Raw genomic sequence first — 24185 nt, 5'->3', positions numbered from 1 at the left:
ATTCTACCTTTTATAATAATAATAATTATTATTATTCTAGATTCCCTTTCTTTAGAGTGCATCTCCTACATGAAAGGAATATGGGCCAAAGCTGCAGAAAGCATTTGAGCCAGCAATAACCGTTAATCCAAACATGACAGTAGCTGATGTCAGGAGGAGAGGTGGAACACAGTGTAGCCTAAATGACAGTCAGCTCAGACGCTGACAGGCCCCAGATAATATCCCCGTCCCACTGAGGGTTTGTGGCTCTTACAAATCTGGATGGTTCTCGTCCTGTCTGCCACATGGGACGTATCAGTCAAGGGCTGACAGGCTCCGCTGTCAGCTCAAGGCCCAGGAGCCGCCTGTCATGCGAGCGGATACACAAAACAAAACACATGCAGCCATGCATCAACAGGAAAACGTTAGCAAAAATATCTCATTCAACCACATCAGCTGTTCCACATCTGATGAATTAAAGCCTTTCCAAAACCCACATACACTGAATGAACCTTGTCCGTTGCACTGTATTGTGTGATTATAACGTTCATTTTTAAAATCAGGAATACCAAAGGCCTAGTTATTTATTAAGCTACAACATGTGAGTGATAAAGGAAGTATATTGTTACTGATACAGAATTATTAAGTGGGTAAAAATGTGTCAATCAACACAAGGACTGTTGAGTTTCAAGTGTCTCTCATGATATTGTGAACCAGGGCTGCCATCATATGTTTGAAAGCAGTACTGCCTGCTATAGATACCACACCCATCACTGTGGGTCCATATATACATACCTACATCTGCAGTGTGGGTGTTCATAAAGCTACAAGTTAAAGTACATGTGCCATGCTTTATACTGTACACTGTAAACATGTCTATTAACACCTCATATTTTATGTTTTATGCATTGAATATGTGCCTGGATCATATACAGTAGGGTCTGTAGTAAACATCAATACACCGTAGCTAGATTTCTAAGGCAAATAGAACCATAAACCATAAAGACAGCAGGCTTGATGTCATTTCAATATGTCACGAGCGTGCACAGACGGTAATGAATACATTGCGTCTTTGTCATTTGTGTAATTTTTTTCGATCATCAACAAATCTCACAAAAAAGACTAAAACCAACAATGTGATGGGGCTTAACAATGTGTTAAGTCCCAAACCCCCTTTTCCTGAAAATTTAAATCTTTAGAAAAGCACATGACAAATATATAGTTTAATTTATTAACTGGTCAAATGATTTAATAAAAAAGCCGGTCATGGTAGTTTTTAGCAAAATATTAAGTTGTGGTAAAATGAACAGTGCCTTTGCTGGGGACTATTTTAGACAGCAGGAAGAAACATGCGGGACTGATTCAAAATAAATTACAGCCACTGTGTTCATGGTAATGAAGCAACATGTCAGCGTGCCACAGTGATGTGTTTATAATAGTTTTTTGTGTATCAACTGAGTTTTATGACAAGAGGGAAAAAAGATAGATGAGGCTTTGCCGACACAAACGACTCTTGTCATTGTTGGTTTTGGTCTTTTTGCGGGATTTGTTGGCAAAAAAAAAAAAAAGAATATTTTCCAGCAGTATCATAATCCACACAGACAAACACATCAAAAAGCTGTGTAACTTTTTTCTTACCAGTTTATTATTGCGCTTGAGGTCCTGAGATTCCTCTTTTTCATGATCTTAGCATTCACGACTCCAGATATGAAAAGAAATAAAGTGCTTCTTGGCACAAAGACATGTCGATTATTGGAGAATATCAGAACTGCCATCTTCACAATTGCTCTGGACAAACCTCTTTGAGAGAAGTATTCATTTGTTGGGACTATTTCTTAGGTCGAACATCATTCCATTAAAGGTTCCATGTTATTTTAATCTTCAGGTTCATGATTTTATTTTGGCTGTTTACTAGAAAAATGTGTACTTGCTGTAATGTTGCAAAAAACACATGATTTTCTTATACCAGTCATAGCTGCAGGACCTCTGTTCACCTTCTATCTGAACGCTCTGTTTTAGCACCTGGCCCTTTAAGGCCCCCCCTCCTGACAGGGCCCTGTCTGCTCTGATTGGTCAGCTCTCACAGGTGTTTCCACATCAGCTCTCCTTAGCCGTTTCTCAATACCCAGTACGCCAAGTTCGAACTTGTGAACTCCCAGGGGACAGGAGGACGGGAGAACGGGAGGACGGTCCGCTCCGCTCCTCGGCCACGGCTATCACGAAATGCATTCTGGGATACGTAACTTCCCAAAGTCCACACAAGTCTCCACCGATGCATCCTCGATGAAACGGGTGGGGCAAGAACACATCCGGGGTATTCGACCGTACTTGGCCAGATGCGAACTTTGAATTGGAACAGTACTTGGTCCGGCGCTGATGACGTTTCTCAAGTCCACAAGAACAGAAGTACAGAGAAGAACGCATATTGAGAAACGGCTCTTGTGTTCTTGAAACCACAGCTTCTCTGAGGGAATGGCTGACTGTACAGTTGAGACATCACAACCTTAAAGAAGCCCTTATTATTTTTTAAGGCACAGTGTCTGACTTTCGGCTGTGTGTATTTTGTGTTTTGGATTAAGCTTTCTTATACATTCACAGCAAAAAGACATGGAACTGTCACTTTCAACAATATAAAACATTAAAACTGTTGAATTTAAGGTATATGCATTATTATTGGTAGCTAAATGTTTTGGGAGATTTTTGAAAAACACTGCTGTTAAACTTTTGGAGTGAAATTTGTCAATGCCCTGAGCACCACAAATTTAAATTCCATTCACGTCCGTTGCGTTTGGCTGCACGGTGACAAGAAACCTCCAGTTTTGCCTCTGACTATCATCATTTCTGATGTGCGTTGCCTGTAATACCTTCAATGATAGATTTCTCAGACAGCAGCGCATAGTGTTTGATGCTGCAGTTGGCTTTCACTGTAGCATCACAATGATTAACACACACCAAAGTCAGTCGAGTTTGTAACGATTGTTATGATTTGTGGAGATAACCTTTTGGAGAAGCTGAGGAAACCGGCAGGTGGTAATCAGAGCTAAATTACTCAGAGCGGCTGGAAATCTCATCTGAACATGAGTGGTTTCAGCGGTGACATCAGTTTTACTGATGTTGGTGATGCTAAAAGACCAGTTGTGAATTAATTTGGCCTCTTGCATTTTAGCTGTATTCATACAGCCTCCCCGAGCAGTCACTTACGCCTGGTTCATTCTGCAAGTGTTTCTGATTGAGACCTTAATGCGAAACACATTTAGACTTTTCTAAGAGTCAGCGTAATCGAAAAATATTTCTAAGCTGTTTTGCACCAGGGCCTTAATTTGTTCTCAGCCATGAAATTACTGTTCTTTGTACAACACAGTGAGATATCATTTTATGACAAAAGTCAGACACACGTTATATCCTGATTGAAATCTCGACGGTGCCTTGCTAATATGGAAATAACACTGTCTGTCTAATGAAATACTAATGAATAGATATAGAAATGTCCAGTAAAATTGTATTCTTTTCACCTCTAGAGGAAAAATACCACATTTTGACACTAAAATAAATTATTTACATGATATGTATTGTATTTGAAGCTATCAAAAAGCTTTAAATGCTATAAATACATCCCTGATAGCTTTCTTTCTGCACTACATGTCACACTTTTGCGTTACAATTTATCTTTAATCTTTTATTCTCATACACCACCAAACCCCACTATAATTAGAACCTGCCCTTTCCTTGGCATTTTGTCATCACGACACTCTGCTTTGCCCTTGAGCTCAATGGCCACTATTACATGCAGGTGTACCATTGGTCAGCACAATCTGCCTTCTTTTGCTTCCATTGGCGATCGAGTCTCCATGGACAAATTCAGTTCGGAGTATATCACAGCGTACCTGTGAAGTCCTGCTGCCCGTACAGAGTGAACATGACGAGTTTCAGCCAGCCTGGACTCATAGGCGACTTGCAGGAAATGATGTAAAATGCAACGAATGGACTTTCTGTCTCGAAATAATGATCACAGCACCGGTGGTAAAAGCACGTACAGCTCACACCTATGTTGTCAGTTGAGATCAACATGTACAAATCAATACATCAGAATAGTCACATTTCAAGCTAGACAGACGTCTGAGAGCATATTTTTCATTCTCATGGAGTTGTGAAAATCTTTCTTGAATAACCACAGTGGAACATAATAGAGTAAGCATAACAGATTGGTAGATGCAAGACAGCAGTAGGTAGTGAATGTTAAAAACAGGAGGAGAAAGCAAATCAGGAGCCAAAGACACAAACACAGCGAAAGCAACAAAAATAAAAAGACAATGACAAGGTAATTGCAATGGTGTATTATAGCAACCAAGGGAAGACTTGCGCATATACGTATGAGTAAGACATTTCAGTTATGTTCACATTGATGATTATAAGTGGGAAAACAAGGCTTTGTGTAAACAAAATTAGACCCAATTAGCTTCCACAAAGTGGTTCTTAGTTCTTAGATCCCACATGGAATAATTACAAAAATTAAAATTGTCAGCAATTTAAGATCACACAGAATCAGTGGAACAAACAAAAAATGCAAACTGAGAGATACAGATACAGAAGACAAGTAAACTCATCTCGAAAATGAAAAGCCTAACCCTATGTATTTGAGATCCGTTGGTGTTTGTTTCAGGGACTTTTTGACAGAAAATCTGCTTTTGAATATTATGCAGGTGGACCAGTTGCAGACTGTCCTCCCAGGAATACATGTATGCATGTTTGGTTAAATGTCTAATAAAGTCTGTGTTTGCAGTCAGTGTATACTACTTTATTACAGAAGGAACTGACCATTTGCACAGTTTACCATAGCATATATTGTTCCTTATTCAGCATTTCCTACCTGTACTCCTGCATGGAATAACACCACCTCACCTCCAACAGGTTTGAACCAGATCACCATCCTGGGCCTGAACCCAGAGACCACCTACGAGGTCAGGATTTCCGCCATCAACGGCAAAGGCGAAAGCGAGAGCACCCCGGCCAAACCTTTCACGACCGAGCCAGTCCGTAAGTACTGCCCTCGCCGCTTGTGTCCCCGCTTCCAGTAAGCGCTCCTCTGACCCCAATGCTTTGAACCTAATGCTGTTGCTCACTCTACCGCCTGCTCGTGTCTAGCTGAGCCCAGATGCTTTCACCCCTACAGTCCTCTATTCTCACGCCAAGCCCCAGTGCGGTCCTTCTCCAGCCAGGTCACAAGGAACGATAACTCATGATGCCACTGCCACTTCTAATGATCTAATGTGGTTAATTAACTTTGCAAAGTATAACTTGTGTATCCTTCATCACTGAACAGTGTTTTATGTCTTTTTCCTCACGGGTGTGGAAGGCAGACTGTGCATCCTTCCATTTTGCAGAGTCCTGCCTTTTAGCCCAACTCAGGTGATTTAGTGAGAGCATTCTGGGAAGTACTTGTGCATTCTTAAGGTTGATTTATAGTTGAATGTGGAGTGTCAGCTCTGTATTTATAGTTCAGTGACAGCTCGCATTGTTAATAAAGCAGCCAGAGGTCAAGCCCTGCTGAAGATTGTTTATATTTCGTGACGGCAATGGCAGCGCATGATGAAATGCTGGCAGAGGAGGAAATTTTCTGTTTGGTCGAAAGTATGGCGGGAGAAAGAGTCACAAGGGAGATACAAGGAGAATGCCTACTTGTCAGGCAGATGAGAGAAGATTTAACCGCGTTGCATTTGTTCGTAAACGACCATGACACCCCGCAGCAGTTTGCTAGATTTTATCGAGCACCGTGCTGTGTCTTGTTCACACCATAGGAGTTCTTCTTGGTGAATAATCCTGCGTCAAATCACAGCTGTGTCAGACATATGGCATCGTCTGCAACCTTACATCAAGGAGCAGGTGCACAACACCTGTCATCACCAATCAGACTGTCAGCTTGACATAAAATGTGTCAACTTTGTTTGTTTATGTGCAATTATGTGAGATAATGTTTTCTATTTGAAGAATAAATTAGGCCCAATCATCTCGAAAATCTATTTACATTTATCCAGTAAGTGTTTAATACCAGATAATGGCAAAATCACATTGTGACACGGGAGTTTTCACTTCAAAAAAATAATTAGTGTGGTAATGGACCTTTTACAGTCCTTGTTCCCTATGTCTCATGGCGGGCGCATGGTGTTAGTTCTCGAGCAGTTGTGAACGATCACTCTTTATTATTATAAGACATTAAATCCAATGTGGATTGAAGTAAGTCATCAACAAGGCGGTCTAAGAAACGTTTAATCAACCCACACAAAGAGTTTGAAGCATAATTCTGCTTTATCATAACTCAAGTCAGATTTATTGTGCCTCCGTGCTGGCGATAGTCGTGGCATTTTGTTTTTGGGTTGTCCGTTTGCCGTCCCAATCTTGTGAACACAAAATCTCAAGAACGCTTTCAGGGAATTTCTCCAAATGTTGCACAAACATCCACTTGCACTCAAGAATGAACTGATTAGATTTTGGTGGTCATAGGTCAAAGGTCAAGGTCACTGTGACCTCATGGCTTCCCATTCTCGTGGACGCCGTATCTTCAGAACGCCCTGAGGCATCTTCTTCAAATTTGGCACAAATGTCCACTTGGACTCCAGAATGAACTGACAAAATTTTGCTGGCCAAAGGTCAAAGGTGAACACACTTTTGGCCATTACTCAAGAACAAAATTTTAATTTTAAAGTTATGACTTTTTATTTCAAAAAGGTCAGAAGTCAGCTTCACTTTGATATCATGGAATTATGTAAAAAAATAAATGTTCTGGCCATAAGCCATAACTCAGGAACAGAAAGTTGACTGGTGTGTGGAGTCATAAAACCACAAGGTGGTACTTGTAGTTGGCTATGATTGCACTGTCATCCCCAAAGTAACTTCTGTGATTTGGGAGATGGCAACATTGTTCCACCAAAGCCAGGAAAAAAGATCAGTAACGTGATCAGTGAGTCTGTAAATGAGCTATCAGTTTTGAGGTTCAACAAAACGTGAACAGCAATGTTGGTAATAACCCCTTATTGTGTAGGAAATCTGTGCATGCAGAGAGTTAATCTGTACATGTAGAAGGATGTTAACAATGGAGAGTCGGAAATAGTTTGACAGTTTCTCTGTTTTCTGATTTTCTGACTATGTTCCAAATTAGATGAAGCGTCACATGTTGTGTTTACGGATAGAAATAGCAAATATATTATACCAAAACTGTACTAAACCAGAATGATCCTTTCATCCATCCATCCATCCTCTGCAGAGCAAATTTCTCCCAGCTACAATTAGACAGCAGACCTATTTCTCACTCAGCATTTAAAATCAGGGTCATGAATAAATCTTTGTTGTAGTTAGTACCCGCCTCTATGTCATGCCTCCATCTGTGCTTCATCACCCCACTGCTTCTGTAGAAATAGCTCCCCTCCGCATCCTCTTTATTTGGCCTGATTCCCCAAAGCCGGAGAGAGACTTTGTCCTACTTCAAGATGTTTTAGCGAAAGTCAGTGTCTGATGAGTTTATTCTAGTCTAACTAGATTGTATCATTTACAGAAATCCAGTGAAAACACGATGCATGTTTCTGCAAACCACAGATATGTCAGGTTGAATTTTAAGTCTTATATTGTTAAAATATGGTGCTTATGGTCTGGTTAGATTTAAGCACATTTTGGCTCACCTGGTTCAGTCGCCACAAGCACATTTGGAAGTTGTCTCATTAACATTAGCCATCTCACCGAGCTTTAACACCACCACCCCTCAATCTCACAATTTGATTTAGACATGACATTATTGTAAAAATGGCAGAATGGTAAGTATGGTAAGTATGAACCATAAACATGTGGATCTATCCGTGGTTTGCAGAAATGGAAAATGCCAACATTTACTGCTGGCGACTGGTCTGAGAGTAGCACTGGAAGATTGTCATCCATAAACCCAATGTCTTTTTAAGAAAACACTGAATCCCTTTTTTGTGACCAAAGTAGCATCTGAGCTTGAGGTCAAAAGACCAATTTTTAATTTGGATGGTGATACAGTACCAGTATTAGCTGCAGAACAAACAGAAGCACGACTTGCTGTTGACAGAAAGTCCAATAAGGCACAGTAGCTGTGTGACAGAGGGTTAATGATGTGGCAGGACAGAGCTGCCCTCTTTCACTGTTCATGTTTCTCATTTCATTGTCTTTGTTCCCTCTTTTATTGTTTTCTCATCATGGTTTTCCATCTGTTCTGTATTCCATTGGACTTCTCAGAGTATTCTTTGACAAGTAAGTTTCTTTTCTCCCTGTCTTCTCTGGTTCATTTTTCTTTGTACTTGTTTCCATCTCCACTGCATTTGTTTGCTTTGATTTCACCATTGCACAGCTTTATAAAGAAACATGTAATGTAACAATGATCACAACATGTCTTCCGTGGACGAGAAATCATCAGAAATTGCTACAGGAAACAAAAATATCAGCTCTCATGAGTCAGGACAGGAGTCCGTTTAGTTACTCTAATGTAGCTTCAGGTTTGTTTGTAAGTGCTTCTTAAGTATTGTTTGCTCGTAACATATTTCTTGTGGTGTCTCTCTAGTACAAAGTGTAATGCACTTGTGCACTGCAGCAGTTCAGCCAATGAGTGTTATATCAGGTCTTTAGAGAAGGTATTCTGTCTTCAGAGACATGGAAGAGGATTAAAGTGTAATTCTGTGGAATTAGAATATTTACAACTTTGGCAACTTTGCACATAAATCTCCCTGAATGGAAACATACGGTTAAAATGTGCAGATCTTCAATTCCCAGCTATCTTTAAGATTCACATCTGTGCTTTCATTTTGGTAATGGCCATTAACGACAATTGTGAGGTTGCAAGAATGCACATTAAGAAAGACTGGCTTCCTTAGTTTCTGTTTAGGTGCAGTCGGGGAGGAGCTGCAGCTGTCTTTGGACAGAGCCAATGGTTACTGCTTCACAGGAAAAGGTTTTTTTATAAATTGCTCTTAAATCCCCTGTCCCTAATTGGTGTTGTGATGTGGCCAATCACAGTTAAGAGTCTTTTCCTGGTTTGGATCATATTCAGAAAATGACCAGCACGAATATTCAGCTTTTCTACTTTATGAAAACGCACTCACGTTAGCCAGCAAGTTCTTTGTTGTTAATGGATATCATTCAGTTTTGGACCAATAAGTTATGTATGTGCATTTGTGGTTTTAAGGAGAATAATAATGATTGTGTTTTGCTTGTAAGAAGCTCCAGAAGAGTGTAGGCTAGCCTTTGTTGAAATCTGACAACTTGAAGTAATTGCTAGTTGTTGCTGTAAACAAAACCACTGGCACAAAAAAAAAAAAAGGCAGCTGGCATAGGTATGAAAGGAAAGGAAGCTGACGCCCTACACTGCCAGACTGCCAAACAAATAATGCAGCACGGGATGGATAAGCCTTACAAGCACTGCAAAATAGATGAAAGAACGCAGTCATTGTTCTTTCCTATCTTTGTTTCTCATTGTTGTTTCTTTTGTGTTCAGTAAGCATTAAAGAAACTTAAACGCTCACAGGCACTAGCTCTAAAATGAGAAGTAAACCTATTCCTTTTTAACTTTAAGTTGTATTTTTGGGAAATTTCATCCCAGCCTAACACTTCAGGAGCTGTGGGCTGCCACCATCCAGTATTTAGGGAGCCGTGCCCTGATAGTATTCCATATGGATAATAAACATTGTTGTCAGAGTCACACTCTCTAGTCTAGATAAAGTTTGGTAAGGTATTTACTGTACCGTTATCACTGCTTTAGATAGCTAAAGAATCCTAACTTTATTGATGGTACTGCGTCCTCTGCTCTGAGTTTGAACTCCCAAGAACACAACTTTAAACTTGGCAAACTCTGTATTGAGACGGGCCTTTATTCCCATTGCACATGATGTAACACAAAAAATCTATAAGACGTCCGTGTTGTTGCGTCACAGTGGATAGCACGGTGAGTGTGCTTACAGATCCCGGAGAACAAAAGGAGTGATTGTTCCACGGGAGTGTTCCAGAGGAGTTTTCTTTATCACTGAGACAGCATAAAAACTAAACTGACCCAGTGCTGACCCAGTGGCTCCTGTCGAGGAGAACTCCAGCTCCTCTCACCATGTTTTCACCATCTTTCAGTTTCATCAGAGATCCCACCCCCTATCGCTGCCACCAGTATGGCCCTTAGTGAGTATGCCAGTCACGCAGTGTGCACTGTGTCTCTCCTCACCTCTTACCTGCTTGGCTTCACAGTTAGTGTAGATGTTCGTGTATTTCTGGTGTGGCTCATAGGCGAGGTCATACACCCTCCTGTAGAGTACAGCCACAGCAAAACTGCAATTTGAGTGTGGCAGTTTACTAGCTTTGCTAACAGTCTTGAAAATGTCATGGATTTATGATTTTACTAACATTTGTCAAAGACATGAAGGTTCACATTCTAACCACCTGATTGTAGTGTCGTGTGTGATATATTTAACACAGTGTGTCCATTTATTATGACTACTTAATGCTCTGACTGTTTTGGAATGAAGTAGATTAAATCGGTCTTATTCTATGTTTGGTGTGACCTGTTGATTGATAGTAGACACAGCACACTCATGGCATTTGACATAAACATTTAGAGATAGTTGGCTCCGTATTAACACCGTGTGTTGTGTGTGTGTGTGTCATATGATATTCACTGTGGGTGCCGTTTTCTTTCCTGTCAGCGTCAATGTCAAATTCAACTGAAAAACTCTGCCCTGTGAAGATAAATTAGCCAGTCTGTCATTCAAGGCCACTAAACACAGATTTTGTTAAAGACACTATTTTACACCCCAGAAGTCTACTCTCAACACGACAGAGACAGTGTATGAAGTGTGGAAGTTAGACTACTTATTTTTAACATTTGCAGTTGCCACTTATGATTATGGGATGGCACTAATGCTTTATGTAATAGTTGGTTTGGAAATTGGCTCTTCAATTTATTTATTTTTTAATCTAAATGTCTCGGTTTGTTGTTATATCCCTCTGATAGTCTAGCTTAATGCATGACTGTACCAAAAAGCGAGGTACCACCCTGCAGAAATTCCTCCTTCCTAACTGCCGAACCGATATTTGCCTCTCTGCCAGAGTTCTTATCTGAACCACACTGTCACTGTTGATGTTGAATTTACTCGAGAACCCGTCAGTGTTTCTCATCATTGTGTCCATTCAGCTCAGACAGAGTATCAGATCATCTGCCATTCATAGCAGAGCGGTCTTGAGGATTTGGCCTGTCTATGCAGACGGTAATGTGAAGGAAATTCATCATCTTGCTGAGACAGTGAGTCCTTAACAATACAGCTCGGAAACACACTGAGCCAGGCCTCCTTTGCCTGTTTAGAGACTGACACAGATCAGCCCCTGCAAGCACATGATGATATTTTGTCAGTATTTGTGCAAACTTTAGTGCTTTAAGGCAACCATATCCGACTGCATATTGCTTTAATTTGAGGTTTACAAAAATGTTAGTTACATTTGAGGTAACAGTGTGCAGTGCGTAACCAAACATAACTTGTGTGTTCTTGTGTGTTTGGTACAAGGTCCTCACAGTAACTTTTGCATGTCTTTCGTTGCTCCTTTTGAGATCCTGATGTACTGTTTGAGAAGATTGTGTCCCTGCAGTGTTCCTAACTAAATCTCTCCTTCTGACGACGCTTTTAACAACATTTGTCATATGCAGCCTTGGCTTTAGATGGACCAAGACTGTAGTTGTTATCTATGCTCCAGCGACTACTCTGTGTTTTCTGCAATTGCATCACTCGGAGCAAAATTGCTTTTAGACCATCATCTGATGCAGACCCTTCTTTCTCCCAAAATTTCATGTGTTCACACTGTTGTCTGCTGTGTTGTTTATCATATTTAGTTGGCATGGTTTGTATGCTCAAAGCTGCAGAGTTTCCTCTGCTCTTTTCTTGACCCTGAGTTCTTGTTTGCCTCCCCGAAAACTAACTGTGTTTTTGTCTTTAATGGCTGTCACGGTGTTAAAGCCGACCATATCTCAAATTCAGATCGGGCATTAATGTCACTTCTTAAAATATTAGACTTTGAAGAAAATCTGTCAGAGGAAAGGCTGTTGATTATCTGGATGCATGAGGCAGTTCTGGGTAAATAGTTTTGGTTATATCCCAAATCTATAACTTAAAATCAACATCTACTCATTCGTTTGCATATTCATTGATTTATGTTTCCAAAAACCGAAACCAAAAGCCTGCAACTGCTTCATACATTCAGCAACATGTTTTTATATGTATCCAAAGTATCTGTTTATCAATTTATGTATTTCTCCTGGTTGTTTGTTTTCCTTTCGTCATTTTGTCTTAACCATTCTTGTTCATTTGTTTAATTCTGTTAACATGTTTTCATCATTTCAAAAATGTTTTGTGTTTCCCATGTGCCCCCCCGCCTCTCCCCACCTCCCCCTTTATGTTTTTCTTTCAACCAATCATGTGCGTGCACATCATGTGACTTTGTCATATGGCTCTTGCATGGTGCTGATGATGTCGTCTTCGCTGGCCAACAGAAGGTAATTTTTTATTGTTTGTTTAGTTTGAGATGGTAAGATCAGCAGTGATCATTCAGAACAGAGATTGTTAGATGAGATTCATAGGTGAGACATTAGAAATCTCCATCCATCTTTAGACTATCCTGTAAATATAAAGTATTTAGCACACATTCACTATTTCAACAGTATTTCATCATCTACCATTCATCTTAAGAATTTCTCTTCCTTCCAGCCAACTATGATCACTGCCCGTTTCCATTGCAGTTGTAAAGTAACAACGCAACACTTTTCTCCTCTTAGTGCCTTAAAGATTAATTGTATATTGGAAATATGTAATAATTTAAGAAATACCAGCCCGTTCTCACTCCCAACACATCAAATACTCAGCTTGGTCAATGGCCCTGCGGTTCTACATTTGACGCCGTAGATATCCTTCTAGCATCAGTTCTTGAAGTGCCTCTCTAGTGCAGTAGTATAAAGAGTTAGAATAGTCAGAGTCTGGGGCTGGTTGGGGTGGTTATGGGTCATAGTGACCAAGCTGAGTTTACTCAGTTCATAGGCTATTAACATAGCTAAGCATAGTATAAAAAAACATAGTATAAACTTTTTGTACCTTAACCTAACCAAGTACTTTTTGTATCTAAATTTAATCCAGTAGTTTTTCTGCCTAAACCCAACCAAGTAGTTTTGGTGCCTAAACCCAACCAAGTAGTTTTGGTGCCTAAACCTACCAAAATCGCAATGTTTTCACAATGTTAATAACAGTCCAAAAGTCATAATTTATCACAATATGTGAACTGTGTGTCAGCAAGATTCATTTTGAAGTCTAACCAGATGTTGCATAATAACCTACTAGTGCTAACTTGATCACAGAATCTTTCATATGCAAAACTGATGCTAGAGGGGTGGGTAGAGCATCAAAGTTTAACGCCTAAGGCCATCAACCGAGCTGCCATATATGACAAGTTGGGAGTGGAAACATGATGGAAATACACACCAGGGCTGTTAACTCTTTGACCCTGTGTGTTCAACTTGCATTTAAACATGCATTTACATGTATTAGTCCACATCCAGATAAGATACCCAGATACAGAGAGTGTGTTAACATCAAGTGGCCATGGGGTCTTTATTTTGACTCCTCCGAGCTACCTAAAATACATTCGAAGCGATTTGTTACAGCATGTCCTTCAACTCTGATTCAAAGTGAACTACATCTTGTACAGGACTGATTTAATGGTCCCAATCTGTGAAGTAATTTTCTCATACGGTTGCTCTTTTCCATAGAGGCACCAGTACACCGGTCATTTAACTTAGATGGATTGCTCAACTTATTTTTCAAGAAAGAAAACATGTATTATTGAAATGCACCAAAACACCTGTTCCTTGGAGCTGTTAAATTGCAATGATATATTTTCGCTGTTGCAAAGAAACAGCACAACATATGCTGCAGATTTTAATCGGGCTCACACATTTCATTTCATTTGCTTTTTTTTTCCAAGTCTCACCTTGCATTTGTTCTCTCACTTTGGTTTCCTTGGCAGCTGAGACTGTTAAGGTTTTTATAGTCACCCCAATCAACCAAAGTGCTATGCCACCCATCATATGAAGGCTGGTTTAAACATTTCACTTCCTTTCCCCTTTATAAACCAAAGTTATTGGGAAAAAAAAATAAACCAAGATTATACATGAAGAACTGTATTAGCTGGATGAGAATTTGTAAGATCATTCAGCATAATAATGCCTAGATTTGTTAAGTGATACACAAAGAATCAGGCAAAACAGGATAATAGTTTGATTTCAAAAGAAACACTTATTTCTTGCGATGTTAGACTCCCTGCTGTGCTTTTGCTCGTCATTCTTGTTTATATAAAACTTTGATTAGAAAATAAATCAGAAATAAGCTGGTTTGGACCGACTTGCTTTTGAACTTTGAAAAAATTAGCTTCCAGTCTTTTTTTCCCCTTTTGTTATTTACCACAGAGTTTTCAGTCGCATTGAAACATCACAGGAGCACCCTCACAAAGTGCCACTGACTGCAGTCTGCTTCGCTCGCACTGTTGAATGTAGCCCTCACCCTCACATGCATTATTACATAATTTTCCCCAAATTAGCTTCTAGCTCTCAGTGTTGCACTGATTGGATTTACTGCAGCCCATTGCATTACTGCAGCATGCAAGTTTATTTCCTGTTTCTTGTTGCATCCTTCTTCTACTTCTTCTTCTTCTTCTTCTTGTTTCCCAGAGAAAATGTTGGTCCTGTCTGCATGTGTCTGTCTTTAGTGTCACATCTTCTTGGATCTTGCATTCTACACACGGTACACACCGAGAAATAAAAAAAATTTTTTTTTAAAATTACGTTGTTAATTTACCAAATGCAACAGTACTAATAAATGTTCCACATGTTTTATTTATGAGAGAGACAAAAACACATTTACTTTATATTAATCTCAGACATTTGAGATAATGTAACAAGAATGCTATATCAGTGTTATCATGGGAACATGTATATTTCATTAAATTGATCTTAGTTGGACAGTTTGATAATGAGTTTGCATTGGTAATATTGGATCAAAAGCTAATCATTAGTGTCACATTCTTTCTTCACAACAATTAATATTAATTTTGGCACAAATAATACTCTATATTGTATTAAACGGAACTATGAACCCACACAAGTGACATTACAAAACATAAATGACGGATTTTTTGTATCCAGCAGCATGTTTTCAATAACTCTTGTTCGGTTCTATCCACTTACCCCTCAATGTTCGCTGGAAGATGAGGGAGGGCACTGCATTAGGTCGGGCTACATGTGGAACTACGCGTCCTACACGTGTCGGTGTGAGGTCACGGGCAGTGCTCCACATGTTCCCTGTCCGATTGTCTAGCAGCACCCAAAACTTCCAGCCTGCATGTAGAAGCTTCTCATCCTAACCACCCCTTTCTCTGTTTTTAGCCTCAGAAACGTTGACCTAACCCAGAATGATGCTCGTGAATAGCAATTCTGAATGTACCAATGTCTACCTGCCACACTTGTTGCTGCCGCTGTTACTGACTAACACTGTCTGATTCACTTGCAGCATCTGTCATGCTCACTCCAGTCTTGTGGAATGCAGTTTTCAGGGAGTGCACTCAGATGATTACATATAGGAAGGAAAGAAGTGCCTTCATGCATATTCATTTAATTAACCACTAACACTGATGTTTGAAATGCTATATATTGGCTCTGGAAACATGAATGCTTTTTTTTTTCTGTGTCCGTTTCAAATGTATGCTATGTAGTTTTTTTCCTTACCTACTCAATGACTAACCAACAAAGGCATTCAAATCTGCATCATGTCTTCAATCATATAAGCTGTAATGGGTTTTCCATTATTATCAGACAGTTAGCGCAGGGTGAAGGCTGTAAAACCATGCGGTGGTCAATTTTAATAACATAATAACAAGGCTAACAAGGGACGTGTACATAATTAATGACTTTGGATTGTTAGTGTCCTCCCCTACAGCCCTCAGGGTGGCATGAGGGTAAACGCCAACATGACTATACATGCACACAAAACACCTCAACCATCCCTCCCACAGGACTATGTATATATTAATAAATGCAAGAGAGTAACATGTCCAACTGAGGCCTACAGGGTCATTATCCAGCAACCCAGACTCCATTACTCAGGGGGGCAAAGCAGATAATGAGGAGGCTCAAGGAGAACAACATGTGAGCCACGGGCACCGAGGCAACCACTCTGCCCTCTGTCAATTCAGGCTTCCCTCATATATTCCACCCAAAATGTGTCGATGTTTATCAAAGATACCACACTGCAGGCTTGAAAAGTGCATTTTACGTTGAGTTTTTTTTTTTTTATTATTATTTATATTAAAAAATATTATAATATATTATATTATATTATATTATATATATATATATATATATAATATTTATTTGATAACCAAACAGAACAACATGAAACTGCGCTGTCGTTCCTATAAAATATACCCACAATTAGCATTTTCTGATCTTACAACCCGACAGGCAGGATGACATTGTTTGTCACTGCTTGGGCTAAAATATCTACTTTGTTAAGTTCAGGAAAAGACTATGACGGTGGTTAAAATTAACCAACCATCGCTGTTGGTGAGAAAATGGAAACAAACAACAGTCTTTGTGTTAGTCTAACACTTCGTGACACATTCATCAACGCCGACCACCTCAGTAGTCAAAAGTTTTCACGGCAGGTATCAAAATGCCTTATATGTTGTCAAAACAATATATAAGATACGCAACTTCCACCTTAAGCCTCAAAGCTATGATATATTTTTTTAAGATCGGCTTTTCAGGTCTGCAGTTGGTGAGAGCTTGATAATCAAAAAGGCAGATTTTAGTATCACACCAACCAAAATGAATGTAGATTGCTTTACTTTCAAACTAAGGTGTAAAGGGATGCAAATATCAACACCAAAGTCTGTCTGTCATCTGTCCCTGGTAGAACATTGGGTGTGGTGCTTAATGCTAACCCTTTAGCATATACTATGTAATTGATACTGTTTTAAAAAAAAAAAAAACAGTGCCGTAAGCCACCCCTCTAACCCCATCCAAGTCTGGAGGTGCTTGTGTAAAGATAGCAGCAAAAAGATAGAGTAGAAACCTTTAAATATCTGGATACTACATACTAATTGCATGGAGCACGAGAACCAATAATAACTGCAGTGTTTTGATTTGAACGTGTATTTGTCTGTGATCTTATCCTTTAACAGCATAGTAGAGCAATGTGACAGCACAGAAACTCTCTGTGTCACTTTAGGCCAACAAAGGATAAAAGCCCTTAATCACACTGTGATTACTACTTTCACATCTGCCGTGTCCCCTGATTGCACTGCTTGTTACTGCTTGAAGAGAAGAATCACAAAACAATATACGTTGATCTGGCAATCACCTTAAGTTTGAGCTTAGTTGACCTTGAAGACACAAGCACATTAGAGCACAGAGGAAAGGTCAGAAGCACAGGCTGAGGATGGTGTTGATGCAGCAAGCGTGTGTATGTCAACTAATCATAATGCACTGGTTTGTCTTGTGTAGGGGAACCCAGTGCCCCCAAAATAGAAGTCAAGGTCCACAACAGGGGCAATAGTCTGAAGGTCAACTGGATCAAGCAGGACGATGGTGGCTCCCCCATTAAACACTACCTGGTCAGATACAAGGCTGTGAGTATACAGGGCAAGGAGGTAACTCGGTACCACTTTGCTGTTTTGCTTTTTTTCTCAACAACTTGCTTGATTTCATAACAATTGGTAAGGAACAGTGCTTGTAAATGCTCAGTACAATAACAACCAAGCCCAATAAGGCCACATTTGTACCTTTTATAATATGATTACGTTCCCCAAGTGACCAATTTCTTCTTTGAAACAGCCGCATAATCATTCACCTAAGTGTTTATTTTTCTTTTACCAATTTGGAATAAGCCGTTTTTATTGGGCAAGTTGTTAACAGAAATCGACAGTGTCGACAGACCAATCAGTAAGCCATCATCCCTTAATTGCTTCCCACCATTGAGTTTAATAACTGTGAAAGTCACAAGGACCACTACCAGAGATTAAAGCTATTTTTGGAGGGCGAAATATTTTCCACTCTGACAGCCAGCCTCAATTGCTGTGCTAACTGAACTGACTTTAATAACTATGAACATACAGGATAAACTTTTATGCATTTTTAGAGTGTAGGCTAACTGCTTGTTATCATTTCTTCTGTTATGTTTCTATAGATATTGCTTACATTGTGTGATTAACGGCTCTGGAGTAGTTGAAAAGTACCTCTGTATTAATCCTTTTCAACAGTGTAGACAGACCAATCAGTAAGCCACGATCCCTCAATGGCTTCCCACCACTGAATACTGACTCCTTTCCTCTCTGACCCCCAGCCTCAATCATCAGCTACTGTAGCTTATCCACCCCCATCCTTGTATTTTAGTGCGCACGATAACTGCTTGGAAAAATACAATCTTGCCTCATGCTATACATAAGTACATTAAATACAGCAAGGGAATAACTGCTCTGGAGTTGTTACATAGTGTCCTTTGTGTTAATACAACTCTGTATTTAATGCACAGAGACAAAATAGGTAACTCTTAATAAAACAAGCAAATACACTCCCCATGCTTTCTTTAATGCCTGAGAAGGTAAATATACTCCTCACTTTTCAGACGCAATTTGGTATTTTTTCAGTCGTGCGTTTCAAACTTTACCAATTCAGCCCAAATGAATGATTTTTACTCTTTTAGGCTATATAATTATTCTCAAGTTATACATGAATTTGGTTGTTTTCCATCTCACATGCATAATGTTTTGTGCTACAAATTCCTTTGGGCGAAGGAACTCTGTAGCTGTGTAGTTTGTGACGTTATTAAAGAAGAATGCACTTGAGAATGTGATCTATTTTCCAATTCATTTATATCATCATTCCTCTGTTTGCCTGTGTAGAACGACCACAGTAACACTTTGGGTTTTGAGTTTTTGTCCCTCTACATTCCTTTCTCAGAAGTATGTATCTGACTGGAAACCAGAGATGAGCCTCCCCAATGACAGTGAGTATGTGGTGCTGAATGGCCTGGACTGGAATACAGAGTACGAGGTTCACGTGGTGGCAGAGAATCAGCAGGGACGGTCGGAGCCTGGCATCCGCTCCATCAGAACAGCTTCAGAGCCCACTACCATCCCAGGTACTATTCCCATCCACCCACCCCGAGCATCCACACACACACGAGCCGCAGAGCTCAAAGGCCTCCACCGTGACCAGAAGGGCTGTATTACTTAGATGATTGACTATCACCAGGTCCTTATGCAAAGCTTGCTGGCTTTAGGTTCTGGCATGAATCATCTGTCTCCATCCGTTACATGAGGGAGGTCTATTGTTTTCTACTGTCCATATTAGTGCAACTGGTAACGAATTGGACGTGTATGATACAATCATACGATAGAAAGTTGCATGTCATTTTTTGGCCTTTACAGTATGAAACGACAATAGACAGCACTGTCTCATAAAGCTATGTGAAGTGAGCACCCACTCCGAAATGCACACAAGGTATTGTAGTCACGAACAATCAGAGGAATACGCAATACTGCTCCATCTTTAAAGGATTGTATTACAGAAATATGAATCGGATGTGAAATTCTGATCACATTTAAAGTAACAGTTACACTTTGGATTAAGGTTATACCCCTTTCACACTGGACAAAAAACCCACTAACACCCACTAACATGTAGTCTTTGTCTTCAGTGGGAAAGGGTACAATCATTTTCATTGGCCTCAGCTCCAGTTGGCTGTTATGGAAATGTAACACCAAGGTTAACGTGCTAATTTCCGCACCTTTTCTGGCGTGTTGTGATATGTTGCATTAATGGCGCTGCCGTTTTCCTGCCTGTCCCCGTTCAAGAAGCGCTTCAACATTGTTTAGTCGCCATCGAGTTTTACAAAGACAGACTGAGCTAAAGATATATGAAAAAGCAGCACCCTCACATTGTCACTGGCCTTTATTTCAGCACCAGATCTTTGCCAGCTGGCTGAACAGTAATGTGCAAGTGCAACTCTCAACGTAGATGAAAGACAAGTGAGATGTCTCACCCCCGAAACTACTTCCATCGTCAGCTCTGGAAAAAACAATGTGTCTAATTCAGAATCTTAGTAATTATTTTTATATAGTTTTAACTCTTGTGGATGCAGTCTGATCAGTTATATGATCTGCTGCTTTTTTCAGCAGAATGAATAAAAGAAAGACCAGAATCAACATTATGGGCATAGTAAGTTTAAGAATGCAGGGAATTTCTTTAAAATACTAAAAAAGTTAATGTACCTCTGGCCTGTACGCTCTTACTTTCCACTGTTGACGCCAAACTTCTGTTTGTTTCCGCTTACGTCTCCTACACTAAGTCCCTTCCCTTTGGTGACATAGATTTCTCCTTCCACCTTATTTGCATTTTAAAACATTGTGCTCACTTCACAACATTTTCCAGGCTGCGCTAGATACGCAGTAAGTATTGAATCCATATGAAGAGCAGAGGCGCCTCGCTGTATTTTTTTTCTCCCCCTTGATGCTCTGCCGCTACTGATAACACTCAGCATCATGGTACTCTGCTCGCCTGGTTCTTCAGTAGCGCCTGTAAAGCAGCTGCCACTGCTCAAGTTCAGTGAGCAATAAAGTCGGACCAGATATCAGTCAGACCCAGAGCATTTTGTCCAGTTTGTATAAAATATTTCTCTACCCAGGTGGTCACGGTCGGCCTTTGCTCTGTCGTTGTGTTGTGTGTACGGTGCACATTTTAACTTGGGCTGCCTCCCCATTTGCGCTATACCTGAGCTGTACAACAGGTGAAACTTCTCTGTCATCGAAATACTTTTTCATATTGTACTGAAAAAGACCTCAAGTCTAGTTTCTTTCTCTCTGCATCACCCTCTTTCCTTCATCCTCACCTTCCTCTCCGTCCATTTACCTCACAAAAGAGATCTCGATTGCCTCAAGTTATGTTTCTTCTCAACGTTCAAGTTAACGTCAAGGCATCTGTTTAAAAATGACTCAAAACTAGGTTTGAAGCAAATTAATTGGTGTCTCACGTGTGAGGAATGAGACAGATCTGTGAGAAAAAATGAGTAGAATTAATCATTATTGATTAGTGTTGGGAAGGCATAATCTTTACTATTATCTCAAGGGGCATTTCTGGAGGTTCTGGACAGATTAAAAAAACATGTGGTTGTAAATATTTTATTAACCATGTATGTTACTGCATTTGTGAAGGAAAAAAAAAGCTAAAATTACAGTAAAATAAAATGCAGTATTTTCTGTATGTATAAATGTATTAAGATTTTTTTCTAAATAACATTATATATTTATGACTTGTTTTTAAAGGTTTGCATCTTCAGTAAGAGTTACAGAATTGGATGGAAAAACAAACTAGCACAAATTTTGGTTTTGGATTTGTTGACGATAAGAAAAATATAGAATAACATCAGCTCCATCTTTAAAGCAATGGTATACCGTAAACTGAGATAAGTTATTTCTCCCTCAGCATAGATAGACAAGTTAGTAAGACATTATCCCTCACTGGCTTCCCACCAGTATACGAGCACTGGTGGCACAGAAAAACGAACATAAAACCTAGTTACATTCTCAACTCTTTCCACGTTCTCCCTTCTTTATATTCTTTCTATCTGCCTCTCTCTGTCTCTCCACTGCCAGGTGTAGTGGCTCTCACAGTTTCAGGGTCCATTTCTGACCTGAATACACACTGTGTGGCCTAGTTAGGTGGGGAAGCAGCCCTTCACAGTTGTTGCATGGTGCCACTTTCAACTGGATTAATTTTGTCCGTTCTTTCCCGGAGACCCTAAAAAATGCAACGGCTGCCAGTGCATGGCTCATAAAGAAACCAGTTATTTTCTTTTTCATGCGCTTGCTGGGTAACAGCCATATAGCAGTGGGAGGTTTGGATCACTTATAATACCACCAGAGCAGAATTCCACATGGGTTTTATCCAAGTCAGTTCCCCGCTAATTCTCCTAATTACTTTCATGAAATCCTTTGGTTTTGGAGTGTTTAGTATTGGTTCAGAGTTGCTGTTGTTTTCTCCTCACTTCAAAGCACAAGGGAATTTGCCGAGGTGTATTTTTAGCTACAACATCTGCATTTGATTTCCGTAGGTTTCACAGCTGTTTTGGGTAATATTGGCTTAAAACAGCTGCCGCTCTTATTTTAAGTATATAATGATCCTGTGCACTAAATTGTCACTGTGACGCAAATTGTAAACGCTGGCTTGATCCAAGGTTCAGATTCAATCTGTGCCAATATTTCCTCTTTTTTCATATTGCAAACTCATGCTCAGAAAGCGGTCACACACACAAAATGCCACACACAAAAAACAATAAATGAAACATATCGAACCAATTTGAATGTACTTCAAAATGAAGGCTCTCTAAAAACATCCCAGTGTTAAGTGACTTCCTCTTTGGAAAAATATTCTGTTGAATCTGTTGTGTCAAAAAACCCTCACAGAATCTGGCTTGTGTAGTTTCCTGTTCTCTGCAGGTACGCTGGGCAGCATTTTGCATGCCACAGACCCAGAGGAGGCAAAATGCTGCCCGGTTGAAGAGAGATCAAACCGTATCATATACTGTAAAGCATCATGATTCTCATGGGTCAAAATAAACAGTCTTTGTAAATTTTTGCCCATACAAACACAAAAGTGGCAGGTGTTGACAACTGATCCATCCAAATCTCCCCAGCTAAGGTTGACTTTGGAGTTAAACTGCCAAAAAAACTATTAACTTTTGCAGTTCGGATAACATGAGATCACCCATCCATCCATGCCATAGACTTGACCTTCATAACCAGCTTCTGTTTTTTTGGATGTGTGGTTTTGCATGGGCCATTTTCCCTGCCGTGACCAGTGGTGTAATGGTAGCTGAAGAAGTGGCTCTGCTGTGAATTCTGCCCCGCCCTCTCCTTTCTACCTGTTGCACAATCACACCGACCACCTGTCTGCTGAAGAACTGCACCACAGCAGCAGACGCCTTAGTGTTCGTAGCGCTGGAGAATCATAATAATGTTTCCCTTTTATCAAACACAAAAAATATCGCCACAAAACAATACTTAGTATTACCGCACCACATCTATAGTGGGTTATGAGTGCATTCATAGTGTGTTATGAGTGAAATCATGAAGGTTTCTTTGAAGGTTTATCCATAAGACACTTGAATTTATTATGAATCACATCTATAGTGTTTTATTATATGTGTGGGTAAAGTGCATCTGTGTTTTTGAGTGTAGTCATAAAGTATTATGAATACATTATAATACACTATGAATGCCCGCAGTAAGGAGTAATAGATGAAGTATTCATAGAAAGTGTTGACCTGATGATCTCTGCTCTTTTATGATACGTGTATCTTTTAGGAGATGACTAGTTTTTCCCTACACAGTCTCCTAGAAATGACATTTGTATTCCACTAAATTGCTCCAGCAAATTTGTTTGTCTTGAAGGAAACAAAATGAGTTAGATTAGCATAATGAGGAAACCTTTTTAATGAGTCGATCTGCAAAGTTTCAAAAATGGAAAAAACATAACCTAAACGCATCTAATTCATTAACCAAGTGCTGCCATTTTGTCAGCAGCAGGTGAGTGTTACCTGTTACAGTTTTATTTAAAAAAGCCAATTAATCAGCATAAAATCCTTATCTCATAATTATAAGATATTTGTTCTATGGTGCTGATGCTGCAGCAACAAACCCATTTCTGCGACTGCTCTATAAGTTTAGAAGGAAGCTGCTGATTGGAGACTGAAATGATCGTTTTTCTAGAGGCCCATTCCTGTCCATAGTTTCTCCATTAATGACCTAATGGGTGAATGAATAGGGCTTTTAGACCAGTTTTTTTGCGCATCAGTGGCAAGTAAGCATACTTGCATTTACCTTACATTACACCACTGGCCATTCTGAATGAGAGATAATAGCCCGACTCTTGTGGATGTGTTGTCGCATCCAGGTCGTCGTCTATCTTATCCTAAACTCTACTCCACTAATCTGCACCATGACCGATTAAAAACTCTCCTGTTTATACTAAAGCTTAAAGCAGAGCGGTCGGACTGTCGTGTCTTTGAAATGTCTTCCTTTCTGTTGTCATCCCTCATTACCTTCATGTCTGCAACCCCCTCCACCCATGCCTG

General features: G+C 39.8%; 1 protein-coding gene across 7 annotated transcripts in view; it reads left to right on the top strand.

The window, feature by feature from the left end:
- Positions 1-24185, top strand: part of ncam1a (neural cell adhesion molecule 1a) — a 267592-nt gene that overhangs the window by 222200 nt on the left and 21207 nt on the right. For 4 of the 7 annotated variants that reach the window (XM_084373255.1, XM_084373256.1, XM_084373258.1 and 1 more), the window contains 4 exons: positions 4888-5013; positions 10099-10146; positions 17558-17682; positions 19013-19193. In XM_084373255.1, coding sequence (XP_084229381.1) covers positions 4888-5013; positions 10099-10146; positions 17558-17682; positions 19013-19193 — 480 coding nt within the window. The remainder of the gene's footprint in view (positions 1-4887; positions 5014-10098; positions 10147-17557; positions 17683-19012; positions 19194-24185) is intronic. The other 3 variants (XM_084373257.1, XM_084373259.1, XM_084373261.1) reach the window with 1 other exon arrangement.

This window comes from Pagrus pagrus, assembly GCF_965226575.1.
Source record: "Pagrus pagrus genome assembly, chromosome: 14".
Taxonomy (NCBI): Eukaryota; Metazoa; Chordata; class Actinopteri; order Spariformes; family Sparidae; genus Pagrus; species Pagrus pagrus.
The sequence above is the reverse complement of the archived record's forward strand: the minus strand, read 5'-3'. Positions and strand labels throughout refer to the sequence as shown.